This window comes from Varroa jacobsoni, unplaced genomic scaffold (assembly GCF_002532875.2).
Source record: "Varroa jacobsoni isolate VJ856 unplaced genomic scaffold, vjacob_1.0 scaffold_1020, whole genome shotgun sequence".
Lineage (NCBI taxonomy): Eukaryota > Metazoa > Arthropoda > Arachnida > Mesostigmata > Varroidae > Varroa > Varroa jacobsoni.
This window is the reverse complement of record NW_019213922.1, coordinates 199775-212240: the sequence shown is the minus strand read 5'-3', so window position 1 is coordinate 212240 and position 12466 is coordinate 199775. Positions and strand designations below refer to the sequence as shown.

The 12466-nt window shown below is 42.4% G+C and overlaps 1 protein-coding gene across 4 annotated transcripts in view; it reads left to right on the top strand.

Moving 5' to 3' along the window:
• Positions 1-1567: 1567 nt before the first annotated feature.
• The window catches only part of LOC111265876 (very long chain fatty acid elongase 1), a 44476-nt gene continuing 33577 nt past the window's right edge, over positions 1568-12466 (top strand). For all 4 annotated transcript variants that reach the window (XR_015313228.1, XM_022842869.2, XM_022842870.2 and 1 more), the window contains exon 1: positions 1568-2198. Coding sequence is in view for 3 of the 4 variants with exons in the window: in XM_022842869.2 (XP_022698604.1) it covers positions 1814-2198 (385 nt within the window). In the remaining variant the exon portion in view is untranslated. The remainder of the gene's footprint in view (positions 2199-12466) is intronic.

The following is a 12466-nucleotide window of genomic DNA, read 5'->3' as shown; positions in this document are numbered from 1 at the left end:
TTTGTCGAGACAATCTGCAGTTTGTGAAAACAATGCGATCGACGGTCGGAAACTTCAGACTAAGCGTGGTGTCCATGCACGGCCTGCAAGCAGTCAAATGGCGAAAAGAAAAATTAGGCACACAGCTCAAATGTAGCTTGTAATTAGCATACGTATTTATAAATATCTAGCGATTACTATTCGGAATATATCCGTACTTCAACGATCCGACATGACCAGTAACCAAGGGGAACTTTCGCAGCTGCTCACACGCTTGGTTTTTGATTTTGTGGAAAGTTACATAAATATAGTTGAGCTCATATTCAACGTTTGGTTTGGAGCCCAAGTTTTGTTTGTTAGAGCGGCACTCCAGAGCTTTGATAAACGATTGTCCGTGTAAAGATAAACAAGATTATGTGGTGTTATTAATAAATAAAAGTCTAGCATTTGTAACAAGTGTTACTTAGATTATTGGCTAGTCCTTCAAGCGAAATGTTCACCAGGACCAAGTTTAATAATTCATAATTTGCTACATGTTACATTTAAAAGTCACTCTGTGTGTTTTACTCGAGCGGTGTTTCAACTTAAGGTGACTCTAACTCCAAAAAATGCCCCTATGTTAATTAAGTTCTGTATTAGCTTTCTTTAAGGTTCTTAACTAAACGTTAGACACACTTGACAGTAGTAGACTGTAATCAACCTACTTTCTTTTTTAGAACCTTTTGCAGCGAAACGTGAAATTGGCTGCATTATGTTTAAACTATTTGTCGCTAGCCTACGGATATTTACACATATTCCTGCAAGACTTAGACTTAGAATCGGTCTGTAGGGCATCCTGTTCTGGAATTAAGTTCATCAACATTTTTCCCAAAAGAACTTTGATGGATTGCTCCACAGCTTTTTATCCCGCTCATGACCTCCGTATTCGTCCTTCGCAATTCTTTTGCAACATGCCAAGTTCTTCAATGCACAGATCTTCCTCCACTCGCTGTACGATTAAATGTGACATTCCTGGTTTCAGTTGAGGTTGCTTCACTGCCAACGAAATCCTTGATTATCGACCTTATGCTAGGCTTTGTAGCACTCAGGCTACGTTATGCCGTTCACCGCATTGACTTTAGCCCGGCATCAATTACCCTATCGAGGCGTAGCCCGATCAAGCGAGCTTGTTATTTCGCCCTCGAGAAAGTTCTAATTGTGGATATTCCCGCAACGAACAGCGTACAAAGAATGACTTCGGAATAAGTAGCGCTTCAGAGTAACAAGCTAAGCTACTTCTCGATCGGTACAAGAAGTTCTTCTATACTTCTATATCGACTTCTATACGAGTCAATCAAAGGAGAAGTAGCCCTGGGCGTCTCAAGTACGAAGTGCCGATGCCACTATAGCCATCAGTTGCACGAGGAACAGCCGAAAATCGCATTACAGCAACAGCGGACAAGAACTAGCTCACGATCGCAGCGGAGCAGAGATTTCGGGAAGGGTGCACGGATATGCGCCTCGCCACCGTCCCACACCGATCGCAGATGTTACTGCTACCATAGCTGTGGCGAGGGCTTTTCTGTCAGCAACTGAAGTTAAACCGTTAACCATAAGAAACAGTTAGCAGAGTACGAGGAGCATAAGACCGCTCCGGACCTCATGGTCAAATCGTGTCACTAGATTGCCAAGCTATTAGGCCGATCTGTGAAATTCGAATTATTAACTAATTAAAAATAGTTAGTGTTTCGTAATTAGTAATAATTAGTTTGGGGTGTCCATTGGAGACGATTAACGCTCGTCCCCGATTTTGTTTGGCCTTGTTGTTTCGACATCCACCTGTAAACGGTTCGATATGGAGGTATTGTCATCAATGTGGCACTCGTTGGAACAGGATCCACGACTGAAGGGCCGGCCACTCATCGATTCACCTGTGCCAGTGTTCTCAATTATTGGAACGTACCTCATCTTTGTTCTTCGAGTGGGTCCCCAGATGATGCGTGACCGAAAGCCTGTCAATGTAAAGAGTTTTGCCCGCGTGTTCAATCTCTACCAGGTGCTTATCAGTGCGTGGACCGTGTACACAGTATGCGTGTGCTGCTACAAACTTGGAATTGGCTATGGAGAGCCGCCGAACACTCAACGGGATCCGACGACTATGCGACTCATTAACTGCCTATACATCTATTTATTTGTCAGAATCAGCGACCTGATCGACACCGTTCTTTTCGTGCTATCCGGTAAGCAAAGTCATGTAAGCACGCTTCACGTATTCCATCATGTTGCTGTCGTCTTCAATATGTGGTTATACCTTCGTCAAAACTGGTTGTACTTCGCCTTGCCCGGTCTTGTCATGAACGCCGGAGTGCATGTCATCATGTATTCGTACTATCTCCTGGCGACGTTCCCGGTGATGCGGCCATATCTATGGTGGAAAAAGCATTTGACACTTCTTCAGATTGTACAGTTTGTCTGTATGCTTATTCTAATGGCGGGCGCATTCTTTATAGACGTCAAATACCCACCCGCTGCTCTGGCCAATACGGGTGGAACAGTTTTCATTATTATGTGCATGTTTGTTAATTTCTACGTTAAAAACTACATCAACAAGGCGCGACAACAAACACAGCATCAAAAGTCAATGAAAAAAAATTGATGAAATTGATGTATCTGTGGAAGCAAGTCAGACCCCCTGATAAACGCATTCGGACAAACGAACTAATCGGCCTGAGTTGACCAATCCCGAGCGATTTCCGAAAACGACCGAATCTAGTCGGTCTTCGAACACGCGGTCGACGCGACCATAGTGGCGAGGTAAAGGAGGGGCGAAGTGGGATTATCGTCAAATGGTGGCTGGCCGACAAATGATTACTACAAACTATTTTTCTTATGGACCCCAAATGAAGCATACTGCGATAATGAACATTTCTAAAGGAGAGAAAACGAGATATAAAAGCACGAGAAAAACAAACGATCTTAGGGCATATATCATTTTGCATCAATATGACGGACAGCAATCAGCGACAAGAGTTCAAGACCTGTTTTGCCGTCTACCGATCAGCTCTAACCTGTTATCTTGAGCCGACAAGCGCACCCCCAACTGGACTATTATGTCTGGTCCAACTCAACGATGACCGCTTCAACCCATTTTTAAGCGGTTACGTTCTTCTGTACAAATACCTCTCCCTTCCCCCCTCTACAATAGGTAGTGCTAGCTTAATCTTCAGTGAAATATTTGAAATAATACTGATACGTTTTTTTTAATCATGTTGTTATTATTAAATAAATAATAAAATAACGTTCTACGTTCTTCTTACATATATCTTGAGATTAGCAAACATGATAAACTTCACTCATTTTCGTATTGTTCGCCTAGAATTGAGAGGTTCCATTTAAAATTATCTTAAATGGGTCAGTGTCATTTACGATACAGGGATATAACCCGCAAAACTATGCAGTTCTGATTAGGCGCTATGTAGCGTTTGTACAAAGCGTTTCTCTTAATCAGCTTACTAGATTAGGGGGGTGTAAAGGATAACACTCCCTTGAATTATAATTTTTTTTTCAAAAAAATCAGAGAAAGTAAGAAGTTAAGGCATCTGTCGTCTGTAGTACACGGTCTGCTAAACAGATTAATTAAGCTCCAGTTATTGAGTTGTTTGATTGTAATGGGCATTTTTGCTGCACTTTTTATTTAATTGTTTGCTTGCTGATACTTAAATACTATTCATCGTTAAGAAGTTCATGGTTCTCGAGTTGTTGTTGTTGTTGTCGCTTCACTCGGCTGACAAAAGTATCTCGAAGAGGATTTCAAAGATAGTTATGGCGGGTGCAACAAAGGTGAATTTGCCGATGTCTAAAATCTGAGGAAGTGACCCGAGAGATACCGTGAGGGCTCTGAAGCTGGAAGATATAAGCTTACCTGAACCCCCAAAATGACTCGAACCCATTGTCGTCCTACACGCAAAAGTTGAAAAAAGCATGTTTTTCACGTTGAGAATGCCACTTCTTAACCTAAACAGGTCTCAATTTTAAGTGGTTGTCTCAGTACTAAAGTAAAGGCGTGTCCTGAAGTACACGCCACAGCTATTCCGAATAGTTTCAGCGGCTTTTCATTCCGACAGAAAACAAATAAGAGGTCTAAAAAGTGCAGTACTTTCAAAGTTGGTGTTCTATTGCAAGCATTGTTTAATCTCTTAATCACACCTATATCATTCGAAGTTAAATTCAAAGTAACATTTCATGAGCCGAACTAAAAAATGGCAATGAGCTTCCCGGGCAAAGGAGCCTTTTCCCGACGATATATTGCGCCTAACCGTCAGTGGACGAGAACTTAGCATAGGGAAGCAATTTACAAACATGGCGATTCCTTATTTAACAACATAATACTCTAGTCGAGAATTTTGAAAGTTGTCTGTATTTTTTACATCTATGGATTGAAATAATAAAACTATACTTGACAAGACATTGTTAGAAATAGTGGACTATGCGCATACACGTTTACACCGAACATTTTTTATTCAGCAAGCATTTGAATCGATCATGGACGAGCTCAATCAGCTCAGGAAGTCAGATCTAAGGGATTTGCATGTTTCGAAGCAAGTAAGCGAGTTCGAACACGCTAGATTTCAGTTACATAACGTTTCACTTGAATAAACTTGACAGTATAAACTTATACAATCAAAATGGCTTCGCTCCTTTCCCAAGATAATTTCACAGAAGCTAGTGTTTTTGCGTTGCTCTATTGTAGCATAATTTCCGCCATATCTTAATTTTCACTGTAGTTTTCTGGGTTACACTGATGACAAGACAGTCTTCGACGGATTGGCCCTCATTATAGCTATTTTTCAGCATCAGCATCATTACCGGATTGCCGACCTTTGTGTTCAACGAGAGAAGGTGTTTCTCGTGGCGAAATCTACGGAGCACATACGCGTAAGCATACACACACACACACACACACACACACTCACACAAACCAGCACAATGGCACCGCCTGACTTTTTCGTTATTATCCCTATTTTTTTTAATATCCTCAATTATTTGTGTTGTGCTTATTGCTCGTATTGAATGGCCGTTTTATTACGTCGCCTGTTTCCCCTGCCGGTGCTATATCTGTTATTCAGAAAATTCTCAGTCACGAGTAATCGACAGTCGCTCAGCTGTTTATTGCTGGCCATTAGCTTCCTGCTAACGTACTCCTACTAGACGCTCCTATAGCTTATGCCGACGATCCTAGCCGATGGCACATTTCTGTTGAACGTATCAGTTGTGCGTTGGCTGCTCCTTTTCGGCGTTCGCTTCAAATCAGGGGGGGGGGGGGGTCTCATTTCGTTTTCGCCTTCGTGTTCGCCCTCCCCTTTTCGAGTCATTCGGCCGCCTCGCTCACGGCTTTACCAGCGCTGTATTGACCCGCTGAATATCTTCAGACATCACTGCGACTTTTGCTGCTGTTCTTCAGAAGATCTGTGGGCGAGTGACGCGTGCTGTGCAGCGGTGCGCTAACAACCTTCGCTGTCTGTTTCCCTTCTGAATCTATCTCTACGCTCGCCGGTCTGTGTCCGCAACGACGGGGTCGGCGGCGGATGGGACGAAGCAATCGCTTACGTGTCCGTGCTGAGACTGACCCAACGTGAAGCGGTGCTTATGTGTCTGTCTGCGTAGTGAGGGCAGCAGGCTTTGTGTGTTTATCTGCCTGCATAAATCCGTGTTTATACGTCTGCCTCGTTGTCTCTGCACGTGTTTCTGTATGTCTGTGCTTTACGTTTGTATTCTTGTCGGTTCCGACTTATGGGTTGGGGTGCACTGGCGGCACCTATCAGCTAGATGCAATAGCGAAATGGGCAGCGCAGCAGACGAATTGCTAAGCGAGTTCTCTCAATGCGGCTCGCTGACTCACACGGCATCTATCCGATGTGAACGGCCGCCCGTCCGCCCCGTGGGTACTTCCCGTGGCCGAGATTCTCATGCGTTGACCTGTGGAGGCAGCAGCCGAGCAATTGACGACTAGCGGAGAATGCCTCAGCGTAGTGTTCGAAACGTTTCGCGACACGACTTCGTCATATGCTGAATTAGTTTTTACTGCATTCGTCAAGTATCATACAAATGGAAGATACCAAGATGGAGCGTGGTAGCAAGCCCGTGACGTGCAGAACCCCTCATGGAAGCTTTCCGGCAGTCGGCTGTCGCTAGCCATTTGGTCGCAGTACCGCCCACACGCATATACAACGCAGACATAACAGACATACAAAAGAGCACACGCAAGGCACGCTGAGCCATATTATTGGGTTAAGCAACCAAACTTCTGCCGCTGTAGAAATTAGCTCGTTCTTCTGATTGGTGACTTTCTCGGCGCTTCAGATATCGATAGCTACTGTCACCAACAATAGTGAAGTCTTGTCTACACGAGTTCCTACCGGCGCTCTCCTGCAAAGTTTCGCCATAGCAGAGCAGTAACGTCTGTGATAAACTGAGCACCGGTTGATTTTCTAATCATCAATGCAGGCCTACGGGGGAGGGTGGGGTCAGGGAATGGAACTATTGGGGGCTGTGAGGATTCGCTAGTAGCGCATGATGGTAAGAATAGACAAAAACTGTTGAGAATCAGCGCGTGTCACACACATAGTTATTGTCTCCAGTTGGCCTAATTTCATAGGCTCTAATTGGCCGTTGAAGTTTCACTATTCGTGAAACGGGGCCACCTTGGATATGGTACTTGCGCTCTTAACGACTTCGCATTGCTGATTCTGGCATTGTAATGATGGTTATTTGGTTGAACTTTGGGCAGTAGCAATGTAATATGGAGAGCAATAGGTTTCTCCACGTTGCTCCAGCTCTTATGAATGAACGTTTACGGGTTATGCGGCAGAGATATCTGTATGATACGTAAGCACACTGTATACAACGTATTCTGCATTGTACGTGTTATGATTACTTACGAATTTAATTGTGGATGCGAAATTGTTATATACCCCCTTGCCTGTGTGAGGGTTACTCGTAGTAGAGATCACTCGTAGACATAATTGCATCAGTTGGTTTCGGGAAAAATTAAACTCAAATGATAAAAAGCAGCGTTTATTTTTGTGGTCGAGCTCGTCTCAAGCAAGCGAACGCCTCAAGCGGCAGGCCACACGCTTGCCATCAGTTTGGAATTTATTTCCAGAGCATCTGCTGAAAGCAGCTTATATCGCTATTGTCAATGGTTAGTGTCAACAGTCTGATCCTGTTAAAGCATTTTTTTCCGTCCAGTCCAGAAAATAGGTCCTGAAATTATGTCATAAACGTTAATTGTCGTAATAAAAATAATAAATAAAATCGTAAACGTAATAAAGTTCTATAAGGCAAGCGGTTAAATGAAAAACACTGAAATGACACTAACTAAACAACGGCATAATTCTTAGTTTCGTATAAAATTCATGATCATAAAGCTACAAACAGTATTCTAGGAACTGAAGGACAGTTTTGAGATTTTTTACTATGTTCCTATGATTTATTACGCAAGCCTTGCATGCAATAATAAGTAATAACTTAATCAAAAATTACTAGTTCTTCATTTGTGGCACACATCGAAAATTCTATGCCATAACGAAAAATGTTCAATTTTTACTACTTCATTTTCAACTTAACATTATATTTAACTAGATTAACAAAATATCAGTTATCCATAGAAAAAAGGGAGGAGCGCCAAGCAAAATATAAGTAAATAGTAAATTCAAATAATACAAGTTCCACCAGTACTGATTACAATTAGAATGGACACTTCCGAGACCATCCAACTTCTTCCCGTTAGATACCTTTCTTCCATGACCGCTGAAACTATCGTCAACAATGTTCACTGGGTCACGGAACATTGGGTTCCCGATTGACGGCCGGCGCCAGCTACCACTTACCGAAAGCGCTGCGCCGTGACCGTCATCGTCATAGCCGTCCAAAACAAGCAAGCGCGACGCGTTATCGTTGTTGACGTCGAGATATCTCGAGACCCAGTTACCCAGTTCTCTCGACTTTCCCCGCGTCATCATATTCATGGCGGTTGCTGCTACTGCTGGTAGTGGTCGACTCACGTTCAACTTTCGCTGTTTGCGTTTGCTTCAGATCTTCGGCTCTTTTGCTGGCCGGGCCCGACTTCGTGTGCTACGGGAGCGTTCGTTCTGCTTAATATTTGGGTTTGCTGTCGCTTCGTTGCCGTTGTTGCGGCGAAGACCCAGGAAAAGCCGACCCTTGTCGTCGTCCGCTGACGACCAAACGCAAGCGGCCGCACTTCATTCTTTCCCTCGACGTAGGCTGCCCTTCGAAACTATTCAGGCAGTGTGCTGTTGCACATACGATATTTCTTTGTAATTGGGTTTCGCTTCTTCTCGCCTCTGGGCCTCATTCTCTTTTTTAGCTCCAAAAAGCTCTCTTCTTTCTGTTTTTCTGTTTTCATCGCCGGTACCAGCGCTGCGATCGACAGTAAGAGTAGTGCCACGGTCATCCGAGAAAGCCGCTACCACGGGTCCACGAAGCGCGTTCTTGACCCTGAAGATTTTCCTCTCGTTAGAAGAGATCTGCCGGTCGAAGTATTTCGACCACGTGGCCTTTTCATTAGGCCTATAACATGCTTTTTTTGTTTGTTAGTCCGGAACTCTCGGGGCGTTAAATGGATTGGCTAATAAACAATTTGCTTATGGTCTTGCCTGCGCTATGTATAATATTAGGAAAACATCTTGCTATATCCTCCTAAGCTTTTATTACCATGACAGTGATCTGGTTGTGGTTCTAATTGTCTAAAGCGTCCATTGTCCAAGGATTGGCGGCGGGTAGCTAGAAGCGGTGGACACGGAATGGAGCATCGAAGCACGAAAATATGGTATTACTGCATGCACCATATCGGGGATCAGGGGAGAATGACGAAGTGAATGAAGTTGCCGAAATACGAAGTCGATAAGCAGCGCCGATCGGCGACAAACCCGACTCGTAGGTGAGACTTTTTTCGCAGCAATAGGTATCGACATCGGATTACGGAATGAAAATATCCTTTACCCTTTTTGTTGATGGAACAACGTTCAATATTTTTTTATTGGGACTGTTTGCTACTGACCACGCCGAATTGCAGAAACTGAGCGAAAAACCACTGCATAAAAAAGCATAGTTTTGCTGACAGAAGAAGGGGAAAGCAGCAGAAGCACGAAAATGCGATTTTTATATAATTGCAATACACTCGAAAAATACGCATGGGCACGTGGACATCCACAAGATGAACGTGGTTCAGAATTGGGAACGAAAAGAGATTCAGTTAAATGTACGGACGTGCATCTATATAATACGATGTAAATTTTTTAATACCAAGGGATCAATGGGTGACAGAAATACATAGAATTCCTTATTAAACCTGTTAACGTACACAGCATCTTTGTAAATAAAGAAGGCTGTGCTCAATTGTACCGGATGCGATGAAACCCTTCCCTGAACAGCGCTTAAAAATATCTGAGACGTTTATCCGCCTATTATTGCCTTCTCATGCGTTTAGAAATACGAATCGCGTGAGCACGTGCCTGGGATTTCTACCTTACTGGATATATAGGGTAATTATAGGGCGGATCGCTTAGTATTAACTAGCGCAATTTATTAAAGCCACCGCTGAAAAAGTATCATTGGTTATACAGATGTCCATCATTTTTTTTACTTAATATATTTTTAGACAATACAAATCTGACGGCTATTTAACGGTCACGATAATAAATGGCGAATGTTATATTTAGGTTATTCAGGCAGGACACCAACATTAGTTGCTACGCAGAAATCACCCCCATGATGTATGTTATGTCGTTGATATATATATAGCAAGCCTGCTGATGTGCCTGCGCGCAAATGAGCACCAATAAAATTATTTGTTTCTACAAGCTTCGTATTCTTCAGTGGCAAATGACGTCAACGTCATTTAACGCATACTCGCTAAACATTCCCGATACTTGCCCATATGTACGTGGGTTTAACAGACTCAGACCTACACAACGATCAAAATATCTGGCGTATCACATTCAAGGAGCTATAAGTCATATATGATGTTGGTACAAACTATTCTAATTTTTACCCTTATCAGAATTTCTTTCTCTGTAATAGATATTATTTTTAAGCCTTATCTCATTTAGAAACTCGCTAAAATTCAGAGCGAGCTCTTACACGCAACTCTAAACCTAATTAATTTAATTTTTTCTCATTCTCTAATCCCATTGGATGCTGACAATTACGTTGTTCTCACACAGTTAGCCATTTGACGAGGTGAATGAGAAAAAACAACCCATTCTAAACAAGCGTATATGCGAATTGTTGTTTAAGACTGCCCATCACGTACTTTACGTGAAAGTACGTAGGTACTTTTCATAGACTTAGCAAATAGACTTATAATAATAACTTAATCGATTACTCTTATCTTAAAGGAGGACGAATCAGTATAGATCCATCTGTGCCGACAGATTAATGAACCCATTTTAATAGAGTTTTTGCCAGCTTTCATATTGAAATGAAAGTTTAGATCAGTTAGCGGTTAGAGTGCTTTTACCGACATAAAACAGTCCGACACGTACAATATCCATATTCCATAGAGATCGAGTTCGCTTTCAACAACGTAACTATTTCAATACTATTCACTAACGTACGCTATACGACAAATGAGTAAGGGGGTATATTCACAGGATATCTAAATTATGATAGGTGAACAAGTCGTGATTTGAAAACAGTAATTGATGTGTCTTCGTCCATGTACACTATTAATCCTGGGTCCTGTGAAATTTGTCCGTATAGCCTGCCATTTTTGCGTTATCTTCTTATGTCCTAATAATAAAGTGAAGCTATACAACGAGGGTATCGCCGGCGTATCCCACATCTTCTAGCAATTCTATTATCTGTGTGTCGAGCTTTGCCGTCACAGCGGATGTACACAAAACTTATTATGTCTAATCCAGACTTCAAACCTAGATAGCCTTACATGTCTTCCACTTCACATAATGCGACAACAAAAGACAAATACGGCATAGAATACTATATAAGTATGACCAGGGGGACTTCCTAAAGACTTCTTATTCCTTGTAAACACTCAGTTTTCAACCTGTCTATAAAAAATTCACCGTGTTACCACTGCAGCATCTCCGAAAGCAATTGTAGTCTTCTAGCAGCCTACGAAAATACTAGGTTCTCGTAATGTTAGAGATTGTCTTAACCCGACTCACAGCCAATAAAATATCCGGAGAGACCGGCAATTGGATTTGACTTTGTCTTCAGTAAATAATAAAAAAAGAGTTCAGCAGTAACCTTCTCAGAAGCTGTACCATCTTCTATTTACTTAGCAATAAACATCTGCGACACTGAACAACTTTTCGATAGGACGTTCCACGATCTTATTGAATATGCTCATGTGCGCACTTGATTTGCCCGTAGTTTCACACGAACGGGGACTGCTGGTGGGAATTTTTGGGGAGTCAGGGTAGGCAGTAAAAGTCACATTGTCCTATGTACAACAACTATTGAAGGTTGACCTCGTTGTATCGGGTCCACTTGCCCTGTAAGAGCCATATGTTCGACGAATCTAAAGACCAACGTCGATTCGTCTATATGTATATTGGGAATAATAATGTATTATAGATGTAAGCCGCATGCCATAAAAACCAGAACAGGCCTTGCTTTACTATTTACCAGAAAAAGAAAAGCCCACATTTGATAGTTGAATTCTGTACCGGAAGAACCGATTCTGAACGAGATATCTGGAATCAATGAGGATTAGAAATATATTGTCGAGACTAACTTAGCAAGCAATCTTCATCCATTTCCGATAACCGGGCGTTCGCTACCTAATGTACACAGATTACTCCGAAATGTATACGGAGATTCTGTATTGTACTAACATACTGGAAATTTAGAAAACGATCAAGTTAGTTTGCACTTGGGTGTGGCAAAGGGAATCGACTATATGTTTTGAGATACGCAGTCCTGGTTGCGTGGAATATTTCTTAGATCATTAAGCCATAAGAGAGGTAACTACTTACCCAGATCTGATAATAAGCAAATTCCCAGATCATGTTGTTGTCAATTGGCTGATGTAGCCAAGGCTGCCGTATGCATCAGTCTCTTAATTACTGATTAAGGCAAGACTAAGTAATAATATCTAGACGGGCCTACGACGCCTATGTATGCCATTTTACTAGAGAAGCATGATCTCACTTCGGAACGTGTGTTTCTCAACAGCGAGACCGTTCTTCAGGTGAAGCTCCCTAGCTGTGTTTTTGTTGAACCTCAAAGTAGCGCTCATATTCGAGTATCCATTAGTCTTATTTTAAATAAAAAGGACTTTTGCGCGGTTGGACAAAACAACGTTGAGGTCTGCCCTATCAAGTGCGTTCTCTCAGGTGACGAATGTCGATACTGTGAAGTGCTCGATCATTACTTAGAAGAACTAGCAAATACGCTCACCGCAACCCTCTCATAGAGAATATACTGCTACGAGTAGCTTGTAGCCTCGGGGGGGGGGGGGGGG